General features: G+C 28.4%; 2 protein-coding genes across 3 annotated transcripts; one reads left to right on the top strand and one right to left on the bottom strand.

Annotated features, from left to right (window-relative positions):
• The first annotated feature begins 697 nt into the window (after positions 1-697).
• LOC132938466 (trimethylguanosine synthase-like) lies at positions 698-4,010 on the top strand. 2 transcript variants are annotated; one of them, XM_061005319.1, is made up of 4 exons: positions 698-1,653; positions 1,959-2,090; positions 2,195-2,496; positions 3,508-3,851. In XM_061005319.1, the coding sequence occupies exons 1-4, from the start codon at positions 1,455-1,457 to the stop codon at positions 3,523-3,525; spliced, it is 651 nt and encodes a 216-aa protein (XP_060861302.1). In that variant the 5' UTR covers positions 698-1,454; the 3' UTR covers positions 3,526-3,851. The 2 variants fall into 2 exon arrangements, with proteins under 2 accessions (XP_060861302.1, XP_060861301.1); XM_061005318.1 differs by lacking the exon at positions 3,508-3,851 and adding an exon at positions 3,874-4,010 and having other exon boundaries at positions 701-1,653.
• On the bottom strand, positions 4,007-21,717 carry LOC132938465 (acetyl-coenzyme A synthetase). The gene is made up of 11 exons (XM_061005317.1): positions 21,150-21,717; positions 9,644-9,839; positions 8,292-8,418; positions 8,066-8,205; positions 7,328-7,443; positions 6,680-6,872; positions 6,375-6,508; positions 6,127-6,316; positions 5,867-6,056; positions 5,551-5,796; positions 4,007-5,228 (listed from the first exon to the last, which is right to left on the bottom strand). The coding sequence occupies exons 1-11, from the start codon at positions 21,452-21,454 to the stop codon at positions 5,029-5,031; spliced, it is 2,037 nt and encodes a 678-aa protein (XP_060861300.1). The 5' UTR covers positions 21,455-21,717; the 3' UTR covers positions 4,007-5,028.
• Positions 21,718-26,771: the final 5,054 nt, after the last annotated feature.

The following is a 26,771-nucleotide window of genomic DNA, read 5'->3' as shown; positions in this document are numbered from 1 at the left end:
TGAAGAAGAGTTTGAGTTTTTGGGTTATATAAACCAAAACTTCAATAAAGTTCGAAGACCCTATTTATTGTCAACTAGAATAGACCATTTAAATAAATGGGACGACCAGGATTTTTTTGCAAGATTCCGTTTGACTAAAAATACTTTTAAAATTGTATAAGAAATTGTTCAACAAGAAGTTACAACTGTTACACAAAGGTAAAATAAAAATAAAACTCATCAGTAATTATAATTAGATATTGGTACTTATATAAAGTAAGTATGTATAGGTAGTCCATTTTTAAAACCAAAATACATTTTGAGTAACAATTGTATATTGAATTCTACAAACAAATTATAATAACTGGAATGTGGGTAGGGAGGTAATTTTAAGGGAGTTACAAAATTATACTAGATAGTAGATTCCAAAACCCATTTACACCATATAGATAGTTTGATATTTCTTGAAAAGCAATGAGGAAGAAATGGTATGTAATTATGTAAACATTAGCTTTAAAAAAACTTTTAAGTGCTATTTTCAATTTTCTATAGCTTTGGTGTACAAAAACAAAACTGTTCATTTATCGGCTTCTTTAGGACATACAGCGCTCCCGGTGGTGACGACTATCTGTAGTATAATTTTCAATCAAGTTTTCAAACAAGTGACGAAATTTTATCAATACACCTAATTGGTTAGTATATAGATAATAGATATCTGTGTTCTGTGCCCGATGCCAAAATTGAAAATACTATATTACTATTTACTATCACAGTCCTCAGATTTTAATTATTAATTCATATTATTATTATATTTTAAAATATATTGTTCTGTGCTAATATTCTCATAGTAATATAGTATAAGGTCTCGTTTATTTATTCTAAAAACAAATTTGGCTTTGTCGTCAAGTCTACTTGAGATCGACTTTTCCTGATTTTTAATTTTGACTACTCCAAAAATTTAAATATTCCATTTCCTTTTTTAGTACGAATTTGTTTAATATTTAGGGCGATTAAATCAATTTGGGAAAGTCCGACTGAAGAAGACTTGACAACAAAATATTCAAATATGTTTTTAGAATTCTTATCACTATTCACTAGATCAATCGGTACGTTGGAATGAAAACACGTTACACGTCCAAATTCCGTTTGTTAGACAAAGACAGAAAATCACCGTTTCCAATCCATTAACAAAAATATCTTATTAGAAAAAAAATAGTCCGTACTTCGTGATAATATAAATTATAAAATTATAATAAGAATTCCAGTATTACCATTCACAAATAACTGTAAGGACTAAGGACTACAGAATTGTTTTCATAGTTTTTTTAACAAAGTAATATATTATATAAATTATTACTCAATGATTCTATTATCTATTCTATAAAGTCAATAGTCATATAATTATAGACTAGTATTCTGTATAGTTGATCAAAGTGTGTTTTGATTTTTGAATTGTTTTCTCTTAAATTGTAATCATGGGTAGTGATGGAATTCTTAAAAATAAACGTAGACGAATAAAAGAATTGAAAAATGTTACTAAGCGTCAAAGATTAGATCCAAAACTTTTTAAAAGATTACCTGCTGAAATACAGAAAGACACTTCATTGTTGAAATATTGGCGTTCTAGATATAGGTTGTTTAAAAAATATGACCAAGGAATTAAATTAGACAGTGGTAAGCATAAAATTACAATATTATTACCTATATAATTACAATAAATATATTTTTGTCTCGCTGTTGTGATACTGATTAAAGAAGAGTTATAAAAATATGAAACTGTGATAATAAAACAGGTTTAATCGATATTCCTATAGACCTACAAACTTAGCTTATAGGTGTATGGGTATTCAATATCGTTTACAGCTATTGACTTGACAATTATTGTAAAAATAAAAATTGGATTTTCACGTATATCTAACCTACAATATTATAGAAAGAAATATTTTTTAGTTGGATGTTACAATATTGTTATTTTTTAGAAAGTTGGTATTCAGCGACACCAGAAGTAATAAGTCGCATGATTGCTGAGCGGTGTACATGTGATCTGATAATTGATGGATTTTGTGGTGCTGGAAGCAATTCCATTCAATTTGCATTAACTAGTAAAAAGGGTAGGTAGATTTTTTTTTAAATGTGTTCATCCATTTATAGTTAATAATTTTTCGATTTAAAACTTTTATATGAGACTTTAATTTCAATTTTTGAAATTTTTCAGTCATTGCAATAGACATTGATCCGATTAAAATAGAACTTGCACAAAATAATGCCAAGGTTTATGGTGTATCAGATCGAATAGAATTTATTATTGGGGATTACTATGCTTTAGCTCCTACTTTAAAAGCGGATGTTGTATTTTTAGCCCCACCATGGGGTGGCCCTAAATATTCACAAAAAACAACTTTTAACATTGATGATATAATGCCGAGTAATGGAGGTGGTAAACACCTATATGAATTAACACGTCAGATAACCAAAAATATTGCATTCTTTCTCCCAAAGAATATTGAACACAAGCAAGTATGTAAATTTTAATTGAAAATTAATATATTATTTTATCTAACTAATTATTATTGGTCATTAGTTATTATTAATATTTAAATCTTAACATGAATACAGTTATTAAATATAATCAATACTTAAAAGTTATATTTAGGGCTGTTCTTACAATGTGTTGGCTAACGCTAACCGACTGGTAACTGATTTTATTACCAGCAGAATTCGGTCAGTTAACCGGACATTGTAAGGTTTTTTTGGTGTCTCCGTTTTACAAGTGCGTAACATAGCAAATTGTTCACTCAATATATCATGTTTAGTTCTGTTAGTTTAAAAATTAGAGTGAATTTATAAAATTTAAAGGTAAGATTATAATCTAGGCCCTAGAGCATCTCATAGGATTTTTATTATATTTTCATTTTAAAGCGAGTTAAGAATATCTTAAAATACTCATAACTCGCTTTAAATTTAAAATATAACAAAAATCTTATGAGATGCCCTAGATTATAATCTTACCTTTACATTTTTTTATAAGATGTCAATTCTCTCTAATTGTTAAACTAATGGAGCTAAACTTAATCTGCTGAGCGTATAATTTGGACAATTTGGTATTTTATGCACTTATAAGATGAAGGCAACAAATGTCTGTGAAGCGTCCTCTTAAGGGCTAAGGTTAGGGTTCTAGTTATGTTACTTATTTAAAGGTCCAATAATTTTTCTTTTAAAATGCATTCTTCTTTAATTTATAATTTTTGACACACATAAAAGAATAATTTATATTATAGATGTTATTATCAAAATAAAATATAAATATACAGTCTTGTCAAGTCTGAATTTGCGAGACTACTGTAGTCATAATATAATTTATAAGATTTCACAAGAAATTATTTACTAAGCAAAAATTAAGTTTTAGTTTTAGTTTATTAAATAACTCCTTGCGTCTGAAAACTATTATGGTGTTAATGCTAAATTAATAATCATTGTAAAACACAATATTTAATTTTTTACATTTAAAAATGTGGCTTTTGGTTTCAGTTATTTGAAGATATTTAAATTTGTTCTGGGTTTCCAACATTTTAGGGGTTTTATGGTTTTAGAACCACTTATTTTCGGCTTGATTCCAGTCTCTGGTTCTTATAATATGTAAATTATAAATAGTTCATGTTCATATGATACATTTTGATAACCTACTACCTCTATTTACTAAATGAAAATATGTTTAATTATTCATGTGTAGATATGTTTTTTGTTTGTCTATTAAGTGAGGTACACTTTATATAAGAGCAATTTTTTTTGTTTTCAATTTATTTCTGATAATGTTTACATTATATAATATAATAGTATGTCAATATTTGTATTATCCAATGTGTGTGTATTAATTTAATCTATTTTGTCATTTAGTGTATTTCTTTAGCTGGCCCAGGAAATTTGGCAGAAATAGAAAGTAATTACTTGAACAATAGACTGAACTCAAAAACATTGTATTATGGGGATTTAATTAGTATTAAAGACAAATAAATAATAGTACAATATATAATTCATGAATAAATCAAAATTTAGTATCAATTTTGAATTGATAATTTTTTTTCTTTATTTATTTAAATTATATAACAATATTGGTTACAAATTACAATATAATAGATTAAATATATGATTAACAATTTTTACTGTTGTAAAATAACTTTTAAAATGATATGTATGTGTTGCATAAGTGTATGTGATACTCTTAACATAAATTTTATGATGTTCGTTCCTGTAAGCAAATTACAAGTAGTCGTAAAATAAAAAAAAAATGGTTGTTTTGTGCTTTAGTTTGATATTATTTGTTCCATTTTGATTTCTTAACAGAAACATTTTTACATAAACAATAAATATGGTATATTAAATCATTGACTTACAAAGTAATTATATATATAATTTTGACATTCTATAAATAGGTAGGTATTTATATTCAGTTTCTTATTGTAAAAATCATTATTGGAGAGCATGGTAGCGTTAGGTACTTAGTAAATATAGTAAATAGAAGTTAGGTAATGATTCTTACATTTGAATCGTCCACGCGATTATTATACTATAACAGTAACACTTAAAAAACTACGACTGCAATCGTTTAGGTACATTTATATTATGTTGATATAATTGCTCATAATTCTTATTGAAAAATTAAGAAAGCAGATTTTTATCATCATAATAATTTTCGTATAACTAAAGTTAAAACATAATAATAAACTTAACAAATGACAACATTGGTTGTCAAACTTATAACTTTATAAGCAACTGTCAACTAATGAGTACAGAATATAATTCACTTACAAGTTACAATAAAGATGAGCTCAATTAGTTTTGATGGTGATCATCATTCTATTGGATTAAGTACATAATATTCATTTTAATAAACCACGAGCATCTATAATATGTCACCCTAAATTAATTGTTTAAGACAACTTTTTTGATTACATACTACCAAGGACTTAAGACAAAAAAATTCACAATTTGATATGTAGGTCATGTTTGCAACAAACAATATTATAAAATAATTTTTTTTTTGGTAACTTTTTATGATTTTTCCGGCCGATTTTTGAATAGTTCTTCAACTATATGTTCGTCAGCTAATGTTGATATGTCACCTACTTCTCTGTCATTGATTGCTACTTTTCGTAAGACTCTTCTCATTATTTTTCCAGACCGAGTTTTTGGAAGACCTGGTGCATGTTGAATAACGTCCGGCATAGCAAAAGGCCCAATCGATTCCCTCACTAAAGCATAATTATTATTATTTTTTATTTATTAATTAACCCGTGGCAACTTAGGCCATTGGGTGGTTTTTAACTGTGGGGGAGGGTACTGTAGGTTTAAACATGTGTGTTTGGTAGTTTGGCAGAATTTTCTAGTGGGCACCTGTAGGTATCTGCCATGCCCGGGTGGGAGATGGCAATCTCTCTCTCTCCAGACACCATGACTGCCCAGAGATAAGTGCTGCCCGCAACCGATGCCTTAGTCCGCTCGGCCACTCCGCCCCCCCCCCCCCATAATTATTTTATTACCTGTATTTATAATATTTATCTGTATAAAACTTACCTTTTTTAACTAATTCGGATGAAAGTTTTGATGTAAAAGACACACCATGATTAGGAGTAACGAAACAATAAAGACACTCTCCTTTGATTGGATGTGGTCTTGATACAACTGCAGCTTCAGAAACATCTGGGTGTTCAGTGAGTACAGATTCCACTTCAGCAGTGCTCATCAAGTGTCCAGATACATTTAACATATCATCCACTCTTCCAGTCACCCAAAAGTATCCATCTTCATCTCTTCTTGCACCTACCATGAGACATCAATTATTCTCCTGTAAATTATTAACTTTGAGGTTTGAACATTAATTTTAATTTACCATCTCCTGTACAATAGTATCCTGGAAATTTGCTGAAGTAAACTGATTGGAATCGTTCATGATTTCCAAATAATGTGCGCATTATACCGGGCCAAGGCTTATTGAAAACTAAGTATCCCTCGCCAACTCCTTCAATTTCTTTACCACTTTCATCCAATAGGATTGGTTTAACACCAAAGAATGGAAATGACTATAAATGCCGATAAGTTACTTGGTAGTTGTTTGGGACGGTTTCTTATAGTTATGTAGTAAAAACTTACTGCCGATCCTGGTTTCATTGGTGTACAACCCGGGAGTGGAGTTATAACATGCCCTCCGGTTTCAGTTTGCCAAAATGTGTCCGCTATGGAACATCTTTCTTTGCCAATATGTTGGTAATACCACAACCAAGCTTCTGGATTTATTGGTTCACCTACTGAACCTAATACTTTTAGTGAATCGAGATTATGTCTAAAAACAAAATCAAGTTAATAGCTAAAGTGACTAAGTTACTAAATAAAGTCTGTACTTCTTTACTGGTTCTTCTCCAAACTTCATTAGTGCACGAATGGCTGTCGGTGCAGTGTAAAACTGTGTTACTTTGTATTTTTCAATAACTGACCAGTATCTTCCATTATCTGGATAAAATGGTGTTCCTTCAAACTAAAGTTCAAAAAATATGAATAGGTATAATATATTAATATTCAATTATATTTTATTTGTTTGATATTTTCAAATCAATTTTAAAATTACTAAGTTTGACTTTCAAAATAATAGAAATCTTTTTTTGTTGATCAAACTGATGATGTGTAAATTAAATTTAAAAAAACTCACTATAACTGAAGTTGCCCCATTTGCTAAAGGTCCATAAACAACGTAAGAGTGGCCAGTGATCCAACCAATATCTGCTGTGCACCAATAAACATCCCCTGGGTGGTAATCAAAAACATACTTGAAAGTAGTAGCAGCGTATAATAAGTATCCACCAGTTGTATGAAGCACTCCTTTTGGTTTTCCTGTTGATCCACTATTAATAATAGTGTATTTTAAAATTTCAACAAATTTCTAAATCATTTGTTCATATCTTATAATATGTATTATGTTCACTGTTCTGTTTAATCCAGGTTTCACATTTTAAACAGATGACATTAATAGTGATAAACTATTATGTTAAACCTAAATATTTTAATTTGTAGGTAACACAAAATAAGTACTTATTTTTTTTATATAAATAGGTAACTGGTCACTGGAAAGTAATATAAAACTAATTAAAATCAATTCTTAACCGTTAACATTAAAATAATTCAAAACTTTGAACCCTGAAAATATAACCATCAAATGTACCTATATTCAATTTATTGACTATTGTAGTTGGCAATTTATTAAGAATAAATAAAGTGTAATTAGCGGCGCAATTCTTAAGCTATTACACTAATTAGCAAACATTTAAACACAATTTTTAGAGTAAATGTACCTACTAACCTCGTGTATAACATAAATAGTGGATCTTCTGCAGACACCCAGACTGGATAACAAGAGGGTTCTACATCATCCATCTCATCATGCCACCAATAATCTCGTCCATCAGTCCATGGCACCTAAAATACAAGATCCACATTACCTATATTTTCTATATACCTAATTTGTCGGTAATCGCATAGGCGCAATTTGAAGTGTAGGAAGTAGGTCCTATAATCTTGATCATACTAAAAAAGTCCTGCTATGGATCCGATCGATCAACACTAAGTTGATCCGACCTGATCCAAATTTGAAAATCTAGCCCTTCTAGATAATCCGAAAATTAACCCGGCATATTATATTAAACCGAACGTCTAATGACAACCCGACCCAAAATTATTTTTAAGTGACTATAATCAGATATTAGATCCGAATTATTTTATTGGTGGCCCAAGTATTATTTTTTGAATTAGGCGTTACAACCCGAGCAATGCTTGAATTTCTGGTCCGAACCATCACAATCCGACTTCGGGTCAGGTGAATCCCGGTCCGTGCAGAGCTCTAGTAAGTAGGTACACACGAAGCAGGGATTAAACAAATGTTATTGAATAATAGCATGATAAATTAATATGAAATAAACAATTGTTTTGTTTTTTTTTTTTTGTACCGGGGGAGAAATTAGCCCCTACATATTTCTAAATTGCGCATATTACCGAGAACGTCAGATTATCATTTAATATAATATTGAGTTTAGGTAGGTACGTCTGAGTGTAGATCTATGATGTCGGAGTTAGACCCATTTGTACCATTAGATGTGTTCATGGATCTGTAAAGACGTGGTAAGTGACGAACTACAATACAAGTTGAAACTTCGTGTCCAAAATTCTTGGCTTTGTCCATTGCTAGAATGTAGAAATATATATTTATTTGTTATTTGTTTATAATGCAATTTAATTAAAATACACGTAGGCATCTATTCATTAATTACCAATATCACATAGGCTTTTAATGTTTAACAATTTGTCTCCTCTGTATACACTATCAGCTGTCACAAGGACCTTGCACTTACAGTCGGCCATACGTTCTGCTAGCGAATCGGATGAAAATCCTGCGAACTAATACCCAAAAATATAAGATTATGATCTATATAGAGTAGGTAATTATTATAGTTTATAGACCTGAGAACTAAATGAATTAATACTGGGTATTAGACAGTTAAAACTAGGTAGTATTATTATTATTTATTAATTATTACAACGCTGTGTCTTGTATATGATAAATTTTTCGGAAACAATTACCTAATTTATTAAGAAAAGTTTGAATACCTATAAACCTTTTAAACTTGATTTTTGAAATAACATAGGCTTGAACATATGAATATGAGATAAAATAATTAATAATTATCAATATATTTGCAGATTAAATGTTATGTTCTTGTATATACGTGAAATTTCACGTATCACAATAAAATTGTAAAAACCTATTCGTTTTTTGTTTTGTTTCTTTTTTATATAATCTGACTGTTTTGTTAACACTTTACAATATGACACAGTATGTGATGTATGTTCTTCGTGAGCGAAATCAACATGACTGAATTCTTCTGTCACTGTCCAGGTACCTTATGTATATGTATGACCCATTTTATAGGTCCCATTTCGTCATCTGATTTCCGACCAATTAGGTAGGTACATCCAAGTATCCAACTAAATATCATCATATCAATATATCCAACGGTAAAAATATCCACGAACCATCCAAATGGATATTTCGACTTAGAATCCATCCAACTATACCTAGAAAATACCTCAACACCAATATATGACAGTATTTGCATGTGAAAAACGAATGACTTACCAACTACTTATCAGTAGGTAGGTAGTTAGTTTAATTGATTCAATGGTTGGTCTATTGATGTACGATGAACATTGAACATATATATATTATCTATTGTAGTTTATATGACTATACGGCTATACCTACCTAGATGGCTAGATAGGTACTAGGTACCTCTTACCTAATGGATATTCAGTATTCTTTCTGTTTGATATTAGTATTTAGGATCTTACATTCTTATACTTAATTATAGTAATCTAACCCAACGTTTATCGATTGATTTTGCTATACTTGCATGTGTTCTGTTCTGTTATTTTTTAATTTACGAAAAATCATTATATTAGTACCTATCTACAGATTACCCAAACGTCCCAAACAATACGCCAATACGCATCCATTAAGATAAATTACCTATGAATAGATATATTATCCTATTACGTACCTAAATTAATACCCCTGTCGGTCAATCATAGTCAATATAGTCTATAAAAATCGTTTAGAACTTACAACAATAGAGTGAACTGCGCCGATTCTTGCACACGATAACATAGCAATCACGATCTCAAAAACCATTGGCATATAAATTGCGACACGGTCACCTTTAACTACGCCTTTGGATTTTAATACATTTGAAAACCGGCATACTTCTTCTAAAAGTTTTTTATATGTGATTTTGCTATAGTCTTCCGGATCATTGCCTTCCCTAAACAAATAAAACACAATTTATGAATTAGCGATATTTTATATTAATTAATTAATAAATAATTATTGTCTGAACTAAGATCTAACTACATAGTTAGCCAGGTAGGTAATGACTTAATTCCTAAATGTTAATACAAACAATTCATGAATATATTAAAAATGTTTAATAATTAATAGCAATATACCTAAATAGAAATGTGATTCTATATAGGTATTATGAGGACGTTATACACGAACATATTTTGTTGTCTCCGTCTTACAAGTGCGTAACAGCAAATTTTACGCTCAACAGCATAGGCGTATATTTGGTCACATCCGTGGAGGGGCTTAACATTTTTGTCTTATCCATTAGCGGTAACATACATTTTTAAACGCTTCAACCTACTAACTAGTGGCTACTCAGTACTCCTACTTTATTCTGGGAGAGGCACCAAGTATATATATTTATTTTAACATCTAGTGTGGTTTCAGGTTTGTAACATTCAGGGGGGGCTTAAGCTCCCCGATATCCGCCTATGTTCAACAGATCACGTTTAACTCTGTTAGTTTAAAAATTAGAGTGAATTTACCTCATATAAAATTTAAAGATTAGATTATTATCTAGAGCATCTCTATAGGCTTTTTGTTATATTTCAATTTTAAATTGAGTTATGGTATTCTAAGATATACATACAATTTAAAATTTTTAAATACAACAAAAAGCCTATGAAATGCCCTAGATAACAATCTTACTTTTAATTTTTACAAGAGGTAAATTCACTCTAATTTTTAAGCTAACAGAGTTAAACGTCATCTGCTGATCGCAAAACTTGCTATGTTACGCACTTGTAAGACGGAGACAACAAATGTCGGTGTAACATACTAACGTCCTTATGTTTCTATCGTAGATATAATAATAATCATGATATAATCATTTACGCACACTTTTTGTTGGAAATTAAAATAATTTTTTGTAATTGTGTTCAAATTGCACAACACATTAGATATTGTGTCTAAGATTTATGAAGTTGAAAGAGTAATGTTAATTTTTTCCGAAATTTAAATCATTCAGTTTTTTATAATTTAAGTACCTATTTGGCATTTGCCAATCACAAATTATTTGTTTATTTATTTGCTTATTTATCTTTTGATTTTATTTATTATTTTTAATTATTACCTATACCATTTTTGTGGAGTTAGGAACTTTTGTCTCAGCGTGTACTTTTGTGAAGATTGTTATTCACACCTACAGAATAATGAAATTGCGTATACCCCCCCCCCCTCCACCACAGTATAATATAATTGCTAACAAATACCTCTATATCACTATCCATATATGCGAAAATAAAAAGTTTTAGTTAATTAGTCTACTGTCAAAACATTACAGTTTACGATCTTCACATTTTAATTGTAATGCAATAATCAAATAAATTATGAAACTTCCTTAATTGTTATCAGATAATTATTCTTATCGATATAATTTATATGCTTATACCACAGATATAGATAATAAACTTGACTGCTAACCACGGACTGTATACCACGATTTGAAATTCTTCAAAACATAATTTGAAATTTCGTTAAATATTTTTGTAAATTATCATACGCCTATTTATTTAATTCACCTTTGTTTTTTGAAAAATTAAAACCATAGGTACATATCAAATTAACGACCGCAGACCGCGAAAAGTAATCAAAATTTCGTTAATATTGCTTAAAATTGACCTATTCAGTATAATTTAAAGTAAAATATTGTATTTAGATAAGATAACTATGCATTCAGGTAAAAATTAAAATAAATTAATAGATTGACTTATTCAAATCTAACTTAACCTATGAAACCTACAATTTTGATAGTATATACAGATCGAACATTTTCTTTAATCCACGTGTATTGGGGAAACAAAATAACAAAACGCACTCTGGTGGAAGTAAATTGTACTTTCCGATTCGGAATATATAGATATAGTTTTATATCGGTTATTTTACTTTTTCTAGTCTTTTTCTTTGTCCTCAAAACTTTATACTCTGATATAGCTAACTGTATACGTTGGTAAGTACAATTTCTACTTATATCATCAAATACATTCAAATACATTTCACTTGAAGCAAACGTATATCTACGGAATATCGGGAAATTACTTACAAGCTGATAATGTTTATCCTACTCCGGACTGGTGGGTTAACCGCGTAACCATCACTATGGCAGGCGTCGACAGCGAGCCCAGTGTTAATTTGTCTTCCCAAAAGTAGGTGTTTTAGAGTATAATTTACATCAATAATTTTTTATATTATATGAGATTGTAATTACTGCATGTTATCTGTTGATATTACTATATTAGAAGCAATAGAAGCCTATACAATTTATAATATAATAAATAATATAATTTATTATCAGCTTAATAATTATACCGCTTCGATGATGGTTTTCTCAAAAATATTTTACTATAAATGTACGAGTATAAACATTAAGCAATACAAACATTGAAACATTACGATTACTGATTAGTAAATACTAAATAGTAGGTAGGTAGGTCATATATATCAAACATCAACTATCTCATTAATGTATTTATTCGATCATATGATCAACCACATTGACAATCTGTCGTTATAAAAATAGATTCAAATTTACATTTTAATTGAATAGGAATAGGTACTTACTAAGAAAAAAATGTTGACAATTAACAAATATATTATGATTAAAATTGTTTAAATCAATTTAAACAAGATATCTTGTTTTACCCTTCAATATTTTCTCAACGGTAATAAAAAAACAATCATACCAACAAAAATAATTCAATAGGTACGAGAAAATAGTTTTTATATATTAATTACTATTTAATTAATCAGTAACAGTAAATATTTCGTTAAACACACAAATACATTTTAAATCGTGTAAGAAAGTTAATAGATCTGTTTTTAAAATCTAAGTGCTACATTTTACAAAAACGTTGACCTTAGGTATAACCTTCACCTTTCAAACGCAAACTTGTATTTGTTCATCGAATTAAACAATCAAATGTGTAGGACGAGATGAAAACAATTCATGTTATAAATGAAAATTAAATTTCCTAATCTGTTTTTAAATAATTTTAATTATTGGTATTATCTATGTAATTATAGTGCGGTATGAGAAATCCCTGCAGTAATGGAAGAAGTGGTGATTTGTTTGTGAAATTTTATAAAATTCTGTAAATGTTTTCAATAAATATATAAATACAAATTGCTCTTATAGGAAACAAAATATTATATAATTTATTTAGAAATAAAGATCTGATTAAATGCAGCTTAAGTATTATTACAATATATTAATATAAACTGTACGAATGTATGATTAAAAATATGTTACATAATATGAATAATGCATGGACAAATGTTTAAACACTCAATAATAATTTATGAAATAGAGAAAAAATATAATGTAAAACTATGATAAATAGTTAGTAGCATTATAGTATTTTAATTCATACAATATATTAATATGTATAATACATTTTAATATTCTGGAATAAAAATTACAAACTATAGATACGTAGGTATTCAGTATATATAATAAGTACATCAATCCGAACTAAATCTGGTAGAAACTGTTGACATTAAATCTATAATTTAATGCAGGCGAAGATGGACGATTATTCGAGGTGGCGGGGGTGGGGGCTAAGACAACAATTTTATAGGCACAGTTTTAGTCAGGGACCTTTTTTATAATATATAGTATGTACTAAAGGTACGTATTTTTAAATTACCTATGTTAGTAAGTACTTACCTACTTATGTTTATAGACTAGAATAAATTCAGTAGAACCTGTTTACGCTCTCCCAGGGACCAGTTAAAAATAGCGTGAAATCGTATAATATGGGTTATGTTGAACGTTGTCAAAAACACGGGACTCATAAAAATGATCGTGTTATAGGCGGGAAATCGTCTTAAGCGAGAGCGTCTTAAACGGATTCTATTCTAGTACTGTACATATTAATTTTAATAATGAGCTACTACTAACAGTCGGGCAACCCAAAGACTTGTTTACCCATGGTATAGTCTTATCTCTCAATCCACTAGACGAGACGTAAAATATTCATAACATTTTTTATACTTCTTATATCAGCTGAATATGCTTTTTTCATTTATGTTAATAAAATTTCTGTTTCTCGGTTAAAAATCTTGAAAATGTATTAAGTACATCATACATTATGGTATTCCCTATAAGTACTTGAATAGTTGAATAAGGTAAAAAATATCAAAAATACAATACACATTTTTTTAAAGCGTTCAAAATTCAAATGTTGACGAAATTGAATATTCAAACGTAAAATAACAATTTTTCCTCAAACGATTTTAGTTATTTTGTTATTATAAATTTAATAAAATAGTTTAACCTTAGAAACTTGAAATATTTTAGTATGAGTAATATTACCTATTATTTTGAAATTATTTATAGATTTTAGACTAATTTATATCTATTTTTTAAAAATAGTTTTATTTATTTAGAGATTACTCTTTCTGGTAATTGACTAAAAACTCTTTAAGACACATCAACTAATATCCGACTGTGGATGTTCTTCAGCGTTCAGCTTTACGATTTAAACTAAATGTTCTTATTTCAACAGCCCTGCACTATTTTTGATTAGCAGAATGATACATTTCTAGCTCTTTCGACTTTCATAAAGGCTAACCTACCCTGGGATCGATGAAAATCTGTTATCGGCTTGGCAGACTCTTTACTAGAAATTTACAACAGTTCCAATATGTTCTTACTTTGTTTGAACGCAGATAAGTATAATCACTTTAAATTAATTTACTATCGCCCAAAAGTCGGCCGAAACAATTAACTCAAAATTGTCCATGATACGATGATGTAGGTAAATAGGTAATATAGGTACACGTAATTCACTTTTAAATTTAAAATATTTAAAAATATTTTAAGTACACCGTACACGTACATCATAATGTACGAATTGACGATGGTAATTACGACACTTAATTCCGACAGTACATAATATATAGTACTATACCTAATAGTCAACTTAAAATTAAAATTGCCGTCAAACGTCTGTCGACACGTTATCGCAGTCCGTCGCAGTCTAATGTCCATAAAATAATTAATACAAAATTAAAGATATAGGTAATATAAACATAACACACGCTCTTTCCAATACCCTTATGAATTATTATGATATAGTTAGTAATTATAATAAACCTTTTATAATACATAATTATTTAAGAGTTTATATTATATATGACCATATACGACTAGTCGACTTACAATTAAAATGTCATCGATTGTCTGCTGACGCGGTATCGTGGTCCAGTAGGCAGTAACCACATAATAACATTATATGAAATATTAGAAACTTAAGTAGGTATATTTATATAAACATTACATATATTTACATAAATTTTAACCTAATAAATAACAAAATTGTGAATCACATATTTTTATTCAGGATTTATTGGTTTTCTTAAAATGTTTTTTTTTGAAAAATTGTTTGAAACATTTTTTTTTATGAATCAAATGTTTGTAACACATATTTTATAGTGACCGACTAAAAGACTCTAACATTTAAAAAATATTATCTAAATATATATTATAGGCACGTAGGTACCTACTACCTATTATAATATAGCAGAGCGAGTTCCCCGTTTTTTGTACTCGGCAAGATCTTAATATAAAATATAGATGCAGAAATAGCTACTTTAAATTGTAATATATTGCATTATTGCACATATGTCATATATCACCATGCATATAATAAATCGTTGATTATATAATTTCTAATCGATATTATAGCATAAAATATAACATAATAAAAAAGACTTAATACATATATACTATATAGGCACCTATTAATGGTACTATTAATATTACCTAATATCGTAAAAACAAAATTAATTTGAATGAAAAGCAATTCATCTTTTATACCAACTATATTGATATGCTGATATCATTAGAACATATACTTCTATTTAAAATATTCTTATTTCAATTGAATTTCCATGATTTATAACTTATATAAGACTTTAAAACAATTTATCTTTATAATATTAATTATTAGTGTAGGTACATTGAAATAACACCCTATCCAAGATTTGTGAATATTTTGTTTTGTCTGATTATTAATGTTTTATATTTTGCCAAACGAAATAAATTCGATTATTTAAGAGTTAAAAATGTATTATTCCTATATCGTGTCCTAGTTTCTTCTATAATTGTATACTAAAAATAAGTGATAAGTTAATGTTTTAGTCGAATTATTCAATAATAATTTAGAATATAAATACCTACTGACATTATATAACAACTAAAAATATGAATTATATGTGCAAATATATAAAAAATTATAAATGGTATGTAAAAATAATCTAATGATCGGAAATGATGGAAATTGGAATAGCCGAATATGTACTTAATGTTTTTGAAGAATCGTTGCGATGACCAAGGCCGTATTATGTGTTCAGTGTTGTAACCGCGGTCTTACAAACATAACATGGCGAGTTTTCTTACAGCAGAATCCATTTTTAAACAATTAATATAACAATGAATAACAATAAATTAACTATTGTCTTATTGGTTACCATAAAAATGTAACGTTGAGATTATTATCTGTGTTCTCTCGTTGTTTTTTTTAACTTTGAATTTAAAATAATAAAGAGAGTGATGAGTACTTACTTTTAAATTTTAATATTTTACATACCAAATTAAAACACGATTTAAAATTAAATTATCAAAATACCTGACGAAAGAACACGGATGATATTTTTACCTTTAAATTTGATAATGGGTCTATTTACTGTAATATTAAAACTAACATAATAGACTCTGATGAATGCGAATAAGCCATGCGCCTATATGTTGTATGTACGTGAGACGGAGGTTAACGAATACCACGTCCTCTTAAATCAATAATATTTTAATAGTTTTCTTATATCTATACATTAAATATCATATACTATTTAATATTTATATAATTTAAATTTAAAATATATGTAGTTTATCAATCATAAACATACATTTATTTTACAGTAGGTACTCTGGTACTCTGCAGTTGAGTCAGACCTGCAGTGAGTTATAGCCTATAGGTACACTTGTCTTGTACAAATATGATTGATTATACTGTCAATTTTATAGCAGAAAAAATGCTTCCATTTTCAACTTTAAGGGTGTTTTTGGTAGAAAAATGGACGTATCTTTCACTTGGGGGGGGGGGGGGGGTAAAAACTAAAGAATCCCAGTATTTTTCAAAATTATTATTGGGAATCACAAATAAAAAAATAAGATGGTTAAAATTGTAATATTATTAAAATAATTCTTTTTAGTAGGTAATAGCTATGTTGCGAATTTTTTTATATTTAAATTATATTAATAAAGGAAAAATAAACCCTCTTTTGGATAGTTATTATAATTTAACGGTACCTAGTTGTTTTTATCACCACCCAGCAACCATCCATTGTATACTCAGATATTATTTTTAATATATTATACCATTGCAAGACTTCCAAATAAAAGTAAATAATAATAGAAACATTTATTAAAGTTGACAAATTAATATTTCATAATTATTAATTACACGTATAAATAAAGTACTAAACACAACAAAACAAGACAAGTTCCTAATGTATTTCAGAAACGTCAATAACCTTAGTAGTTGAGGCGTATATTATATAAAATATAAATAATAATAAAAAAGTCAAGTTCTAATAGTCAAGATTAAAAATCCCTAAATATCATTACTGTAATAGATGATATCCGTTTACTCATACATATATCAAATAATAAGCATAGATAGTTATTAACAGACAGATATAAATATATGATGAATAATAGAAATTGTAAGGAATAAGAAATAATGTTATGTATATGTATGTGTATATCAATAATGATATATCAATTGCCAAATACCCAAATACACGAGTAAGATGATGAAGGAGGTCAACTTACTGTCAATAGCGTTATTGTAAACCGACAATCACGTTATTTAGTTAGTAATATTTAAAAAAGGACCACATCATATTATATGCGAATCGTCAGTCACATATTATAAGATAATGGGAAATGGGCATATATATAATATAACGTACATAAATATAAACAGGAAAGTAATATTTAATAAATGATTGACAACCATGGACACAATGATAGGACTTTTGCACAACTAAGCGTGCAGGATATAGATAGCACTATTTGTGTAATACGGATAAGTCGATAGGCAAGGGGGAAGGTAGGAGAGTAGGAGACCCTTATAAAAACAGACCTAAAACGGCCTGTATTCAGACGTGTTCACCTATTGCCATCACAAGCATCTTCACGACACTCGACACCAGAATTATATAATTTGGACTTATAATTAATACATCAGAGTAAAATCTTAATAAACGTCTTTTACAATTCAACGAGTTTAATTTTATTCAATCAACAAGAAGAAATCCTCATCACAACGGTCTTGCTACCTGCAACCCGGTAAACCACACAATCAACCCAATTGTCAGTTTATCACATTATCTAAAGTTTTTATTTGTTTTTTAATGGTTCTATGGTAGGTACCTATACTTTTGTTGTAAACAATAAACATGTAATGCCAATATTAAACATCGCGGGGAATAACTCTTAAATAATTATCTTTTAACATTGTTTTAAAATAAGTTAATAACTTTTATAAGGTACCTAGGTACGCACTTCAAATTATACATAAGTACAATTTAGCGACACACCGACAACATACTAACATAATGATATACTATATAGTAAAATATAATTTCAAATTTTTAAATATTAAATTCATAAATAGATGACATTTGAACTAGACTTATTACACGTAAGATATCAAAAGCGAGCGAAATAATAATCAATATGAATACAGAAGTGGCAAATTTTTAGATTCAAGACTCAGCCTTGGTGGGGGTTCGGGGTGGAGTTATACTTAATGTTAGTCCTAGTTTTCACATACTACTCATACTACATGTCTCATAAGTCATAGATGAACGTCATTATATTATAAATTCACGGATTCGCGCGATTATCCAATTCACGGAGTCACTTGAACACGTGAAAACGTATACCTACGCGTGAAATAGAGAGCCCTAGTAAAAAATGACCATGAAAATTAACTATAAGTAAGTAATAGGTAACTAATTATTTATTCTAAAAAAATACAATAACACGAAACTGCAATACGATTAACTCGTTAACCTTCAATTTCTAAATCTATGAGAAGGTAAATTATGTTATCATTTTAAGCATAAATTATAAATTTCAATTGATGTTAAACTTAAGTACCTTTAGTATTTCAATTATTAATTATTTAACATTTAAAACAAAGTTTATAAAATAGCTGAAATTAAGTTTATACATAAAAAAGGTAGGTCGTAGGCAATAAATCCAAAGATTTTAAAGAATTCAAAGATATTCTTCATTCCTCTGTAATGTGTAAATGTATAATTATGTGTTTCGGTGTTATTTTAAAATTGTAAATTATAAAATACATAGTTATACTATACTAATATATATATATATATATATATATAATAAGATTGTGGTGAGGTATTTGCCATACTTTCGATTTTATATCGGCAACAAAAACAATTATAATTAAAAACTAATTTAATATAGCTAGGTAAGTGTTTAATTAATTTATCGATTTTTAAGTACCTAGGTATACTGTATGATTTCATAAATATTTATATAATTATATTTACTTTATAATTATCAAATATTTTATCATTCTGAAGTATAACTAATAACGATATAATATCTGTTGAAATTAGATAAAAAGTAAATTTTAAATAAGTACAATATACTTTTCACATTTGTACAAAGAATTGTATTAAAATTATTATAACATTTAACTAACAGTGAGTGTATAATATGGCCATATAAATAATATTATATTTGGAATGTATAATGTTAGGTACCTATAACTATGTAATAAAAATCAAAATATCGTATATTTATTAATTAAATATTAAAGAATTTAACTAAAAATAATAATATTAATTTATAGCACAATGCGTATAATGATACAATTTTATTGTTTAGTCAATATAATATTTTTAAGAAACTAGTCCGTGATAAATGTACAATTATAAAAAATGTGTAGGTACTATTTATAAATTGGTGCCAAACTTAATATCGGAATCAAATATAAGACCTCGCAATTGACCTATAACAGGGAGTTATAACTCTGTGTACCTAAATATTACAATAGTTAAGGTTTGTTTTATTACTGACACATGTATAAGCCAAGAAAAGTAAAGTACATTATTCAAATATTCATCTATCTAGTAATAATGCAAGTACCTAGTTTGTTCATTCGCTCATTAATATTTATGAACATTGAAAATATTTATATAGGACATATTGTTGTCCACTTGTCCAGTATCAGGACATTTGTTATTCGTTTTTCGTATACTACGTCCTTAACATCAATTGTCATGTGTATAGGTATTGTATAGTATAATATAATAACAATATAATATTAATATTTCAATATTTGCAATTATATGTTTTGTTTATGATGATTTTCAGTTTTCACAGATCAGATCTGAAAATATTACGCGTAAAGTAATATAGCAGTCATCTAACAACCCTTGTTGTAAATTGGAAAATATCTATAAAACTTCCTTGACGAATTATTATCCCTGTGGTTCTCAAACAAACCCTAATATCCACCAAAAGTGAATCCAAGATTAAAATAATACACAAATTTAACTTAAGTATACAAATTAAAAATCGAGAAATCCAACGGAACAGCACCGATGACTCAGTAAAATATTTAGTCACCTCAACGAAAAATTATCTCGGAAAACTCGCATCAACAAAAAACTCATCTCAGGATACACAAGAATGAAAATCCTATATTAAGTAGGTTAGGTTAGGTATTATTATAGTTAGTACACGGTAATGATAACTGATAAGACAGCTAGGTAGATACTAACTGACGCATGCTCAGTATATGGGCTGCCGCGTCTCAAACGAAAATTAAAAAATTGCATATTTTCCAAAAATAATCCTGAGGATGGCGCTTTAAGTTTATACGGATTAAACAATAACACAATGACACGGGATTGCCTGCTTATAATAAAATGGATAATTAACCGAAACAAAAATGGTTCAAAAACCTCCATTACAAAACATCTAAGACTAGGCCAAAACCACGCCTATCACAATTCACAAGACATTTTCCTAGAAGACCGACCAGACCAACTAGGTAGTAAAGAAAATGTTTATTGTAAATTTGTAAATTTATGACGGTGTAAAACATTTTTTTTTTTTTTTAGAAACCATTAATTAATTAAATTAAAAAAAAATATATTTATCGGCAGGTGCCGGGCTTACCAGTAAAAAGCTACTTTGTCACCCATCCCGTTGCGCACGTTCTTGTCCAGTAGGTTGTAGCACACGTTTGTAGTGGCGCCTTCCATCCATTTAACTTGAACGGGCCCCTTGGTCACGTCGAAGTTGTACGAGTAAAAGTTGTTGATGTCGTACGGCGTTTCCCAGTGAAATTGTGACGCGATTTCTGACCAAAATTCCGCAGTCGACTCCAACGATTTATTGTGCATTTCCCGGTAATGTTCCATAGACTTGATGTGAGCCTTCTCGGATGTCGCGCTATACGGGAGGTATACGTTTTTCGACATTTTGACGTGTGTGCCTAAACAATTAGTTTCGGTTGGAAGAATAAACAAGAACAATTAATTAACACAATTATCGCAATTATTAGAACTGCGGGTGATGACGATAGGGGTAAAAACACCACAACAACGATCGATTTAAATTACGAAAACTAGAACTACGTAAATAACGAGCTGAAAAAGGCGTTACTCCGTGGACAGGCGCCACGCCACTGAGCACTGACTGTAGGCTGCAGCGCGTACACGGTACGGAAAACATGTCAATATTTCACCCGCGCGCCGATGCCGCTACTGCCACCTCTACGCTAACAGTGAACCAACATTGCCAATAATACTCGCGCGGATATCAAATATATTGGCATCGTTTTCAGTTATGATTTAACGATAGTATTTACTATTTACCTACATTATATTATAATATTATAGTTTTTTTTTCATTAAAATGTATACTTATTGCGAATTTCGATTATTGTTTAAACTTTGTCGCTCTGATTTTAATATTAACTTAACTTATACGCATAACGTAATTTTAGTCTTTAAACAAGTCTTACAAACATCACTAGATCGGATTTCCAGGAAATTAAGTCGAAAACAACATTATTAAAACTCGTCTTGTCTTATACTAATTTTATATTAATATTTAACATATTATAATATATAGCCATATAGGTGTTGGAAATATTAAATTATAAGATTTATATACATTGAGTTCTATAGGTTGTAGGTTTTCAAAAAAGTTTAACATGTTTTATATAATAATACCTGAAAAACACGATTACTTCCTGTTGTATGATAAAACTATTAAATGACAAAACTATATAAATGATACACGTAAACATTATAATTTATGCTGACCTAGAGGCTTACTCTAGTCTTGCCGTCTTGGTCGATTGACCTGTCGGGTGCACTATTTAACTATTGGGTGCTTACCCATATTTCATTAGGCAAATGTAAATTCCTTGTCACCAAAATTACTTATTGTACAAAAACTTGTATAAATTGTAATTATTAAAAAAAAACAACATAATTTATAAATACTCAAAATGCACAAAAACATACAAAATACACAAATCAATATTATTTAGCGATTGCTTAAATTTTAATTCTGCAATATGGGTACCAACAATGGCGTAGCCAGGAGGGTGTTTGGATGTTGATACACCCTAATAATCGGCGTATTTCAGATTTCTACAAAATATGTTGTCATATATGGTTCTATTTCATATTTGATATTATTAATATGAATATTGATGACTACAATGGAGTGTGTAAAGATCCCCAAATGTTGTACTTAAATATTATAAACACCCTCCTAAAAATAAATCCTGGGCACCGAAACTGCAATTAAAACTAATTAGCGATTATTTAGTTTTAATTATATTTATATATTATATTTAATTTATATACCTAATACAATATTCACAAACAGAAAAATAGCATTTCAATTTGTATTGTTTGATTGTATCATATAAATAAAACAATATTATTAAAGTGAAGTAAATTTGAATTTAATTTACCTATTTATGATTATAATATTATATTATACATAAAATAAACTACACTCTCCATCAAACCAACTACCTATTATACGTTGCACCAAAAAATATAACTATTAAATAGCTTGTATTATACTGATAATTTTCAGCAGTAAAAACGCGTTCATGGAAATCAAATAAAACGGTGTCAAAAGTGGTTTTAGAGTATATGAGTTTAATATATTGTACCAACTTCTAGACTATAGCCCATACATTTTGATATCTCAAATGAATGTTGTTGGTGTATTATACCAGTTATGACTGCAGATCAAATTTAAAACTATGTTAGAATATTATATTTTATCATAATTTAAATAGTTTGTATTTATTATCTATTTAACCTTCTAAAAATACTAAATGACAAAATTGAAAATACCTACTAAAATATATTAAAATACATTTATTCAGGATCGGTGTTACTGTGTTAGGCCAAAGCATACGCCTTAGCGCTATTAAAATGTAAATTAAACTATTTAATATACAATAATTATATTTTTTTCTTACAGAATATGATAAAAAAAAAACAGAAAACTTAATGTTTATGTAATATGTACGTGTATACGCATACATATAGTTTAATTTCAATACGTTAACACATTAGATAACAGTTGAACTTTGTACATAGCAAATATATCTGAATAGGTACATCTAATCCAATCGTTCCTATATACATATAATATAATATACCTATATTTTATTATTACCTACCTGGTTTTATATTTCAGTAAAAAGAAAATTTAACAAAGATAAACAAAGATAAAAAAGACTAGTAGAGTTGTAAAGTAGTTGTTGCATGGGCGTGCTCAAGGGGGGAGGGGGGGGGGTTAGGGGGAGGACAAATCTAGTTTAGTGCCCACGCGAATTTTTAAATTTTTTTTTTTGGAAACCTATGTATTATATAGAGTTAAGAACGATGTTGCAAAAATTAACTGCCGGAAATCAATAGTTTTTAAATTATAGCCTTACAAAGTTCATGATTTTCGGTGTGTTACACATTCATATTATGTAGGTACAACGCAATATTGTACCGCACGTTTGGAACTTTTCTGTTTTACCGGACAACCTATCTTTTCAATTTTTTTTGTTATGACGTACCTATGTAGTTAAACATGCTAAAAACGACGGAGAAGTCTGAATTTAATGGTCAGACTTATTTTAATGTTATAGCTAATTGAAATTGTTGGTATTTTCATATTACATAGGCGTATGTATACCCGGCCGGCGGCGTGGTCACTTGATTGCTTCGCTCGCTCGGATAATTATTAAAATCGAAAACATCCATCGAATTGTTATGTAAAACCACCATGGGTTGGTGTCAGAGTTATATTTACACCGTAATTTTTAAAATATTGATTTACCTAGGCTTCAAAAAAAAAAATGAAAATTTGTTATGAGCGTTGTGCGTGTGCGCAAAACACTGAAAATCGTAAACTTTGTAAGGCTATATACCATAATAAATTAATAACTAATGATTTTCGGCAATTCATTTTTGCACAATCGTTCTTAACTGGTTGTAATACACAGCTTTCCGAAAAAAAAAAATTTTAAATTCGCGTGGGCGCTAAACTTGATTTATACCTCTAAATTTAACAAATATTTTATTTGAAAATATGTCACCCCCCCCCCCTCTCATTTTTCCTGCCCATTTCCTGAGCACGCCTCTGATTAGTTGTAGGCATAACTGATATAAGTAGAAGTTTTAGGATAATTACTTACCAAATTGCGATAAAATAATAAGAATCGAATTTGTTAAAAACGGAGTTTCGTAATTGTCCCTTTATTTCGTATTTTTTCGCAATAAACTATAACTACTAGAGTCTAGAGAATTCAGTGACCCGTTTCTATTAAATATTCAAATCCCATTTTTGATGAATTTCTAATAAAAAAAAACACCCACACAAAGTATTGTATGCACTGTTTTGTCTGAAATAACCAAGGAAGCCGCTCAACAGATGGCTAATGGATGTGTTCAAATTGAATTCAACAATAAATAATTAGCTCCCGAAGCCACCCAAATTCAAAATGTTAAACATAAGTTTTCTCAATAGTTAATAAGTAGGTAGTTTATAAGTACGCATATGAGTATGGTTTATGAAAGCATAAATTGATGATTTCTAAGTCAGCCGTTTTTAATTATCCACAAAAGTTTAAATAATGACTAACTTTTTTTAAATCTGGCCGTTAATCATTTCCAAAATATTGACTGTGCTTAAATATAGTACGCAATTTTTATTTTTTGAGTATTTTTAAGCAAGCACAAACTTTAAATTTTGTAAGATAAGCCCCATTTAATTCAAGCCTAAAGGAATTTTTGATTTTTGTTAGTCAATTTATAGACTACCAAATATTAAGTTATTTTTTTTAAACAATGCCAGCAGAATTAGGGTAATTTTTAAGTATATCTAGGTATATGAATTTTTGTATTTCATATATTATATCATGTACAATTCAGCATAAGGACCTTGAAATTGGGACCCTCAACTTTGTCAGATCCATTCGAAAAATGTGTGTATGAAAATTAAAACCATTTAACTTTAATATTTAATTATTAATTACAATATAACAACATAATCTAAAAAAAAACTTCGTCACATTAACCCCCTCACATTGGTTTTCCTAGATATTTAAGAAATTATAACTAATAGATGAATGTTTGAAAATTTGAAATATTGAAACAAATGCGGTTTAGTTTTAAGATATTTTTGTGAATTTTTTTGAAAATTTTCAATAGAAATTATGGTCAACAAACTTTAAATCTCTAAAATCTTGTTTTTAAGTTTATGGTACCTATTATCATTATAATTATGATTATCATTTTTGTTTTTTTTTTTGTAAATCTGTAAGTTTTTTTATCCTTAACATTTTTTTGTAATTAGAAATTACTTATCGGCTATAGTACTTACTTTTTATTTTATTGATAGTAAAGTAATTTTATTTTGAAAAAAACTTTTAATGACTATATTCTAAAATAGAACAAACTTAAGAAAAATATAAAATTATTAAGCATTTTGGAGAAATCCAAATCATTGTAAAACCATTACATTCCTCGCTCCGCTCAGAATCTAAAATAATTGAGCCTGTCTTTAATTTTTTATGAAAAATGGTAATATAAATAATAAATATTTGGTGAATATTTCAAGGGCCTTTAGTTATTAATTTTGAGTTATACCAAAAAAATTAATTCGATTTTCAAAAATTAGTTGCGTAAAAATTACCACTTTTTTTGTTTTTTTTTGTCGCTTTTTTTAACTACTACTTTCAATTTTGACCTGCTATAAGTACCAACTAGATTCACTTTTCTATTAGAAAAGATGCTAATCTCGAAAATCGGAGCATTTATACTACCCACAAATATGTTGGCTGTTGCTTACAGACAGAAAAAAAACATATATAATCATTGTAAAATTCATACATTCATTCGCTCCGCTCAGAATCTAAAACTTAAACAATAACAAAATTTCAAATATCTATTTGTATATATAAATATTTCAAAAAAATTCAAAATATTTAGAAAATTATAACATTTCAGAAAGATCTACTATACAAATTTGGTGAAAAATTCAAGTACTTTCTGGTTTGAAAAGAAGTTTTACGTAAAAATTTCTGTTTTTCCTTTTTTTTTTTTGGTTTTCCCTATTGATTTAAAAAGTACTGGGAATATTTAATTTTGACCTCCTACCAGAACATGTAAGCATGAATTTCAATCAATTTTTTTCTACACTAAGTATAAAACGTGTATTTGTGTACATTTATACAAAAAAAATTCATTATTGTAAAATCAATACATT

This window comes from Metopolophium dirhodum, chromosome 2 (genome assembly GCF_019925205.1).
Source record: "Metopolophium dirhodum isolate CAU chromosome 2, ASM1992520v1, whole genome shotgun sequence".
Lineage (NCBI taxonomy): Eukaryota > Metazoa > Arthropoda > Insecta > Hemiptera > Aphididae > Metopolophium > Metopolophium dirhodum.
The sequence above is the reverse complement of the archived record's forward strand: the minus strand, read 5'-3'. Positions and strand labels throughout refer to the sequence as shown.

Bases quoted from the DNA above. Each gene is read 5' to 3' on its own strand.
- LOC132938466 (XM_061005318.1), top strand. From the start codon at position 1,455: ATGGGTAGTGATGGAATTCTTAAAAATAAACGTAGACGAATAAAAGAA. The intron at 1,654-1,958 runs GTAAGCATAAAA...GTTATTTTTTAG, and splicing joins AGGAATTAAATTAGACAGTG to AAAGTTGGTATTCAGCGACA. The intron at 2,497-3,873 runs GTATGTAAATTT...TTTGTCATTTAG, and splicing joins AGAATATTGAACACAAGCAA to TGTATTTCTTTAGCTGGCCC.
- LOC132938465 (XM_061005317.1), bottom strand. From the start codon at position 21,454: ATGTCGAAAAACGTATACCTCCCGTATAGCGCGACATCCGAGAAGGCT. The intron at 6,317-6,374 runs GTACAGACTTTA...TTTTGTTTTTAG, and splicing joins GGAGAAGAACCAGTAAAGAA to ACATAATCTCGATTCACTAA. The intron at 5,229-5,550 runs GTAAGTTTTATA...ATTATGCTTTAG, and splicing joins ATCCGAATTAGTTAAAAAAG to TGAGGGAATCGATTGGGCCT.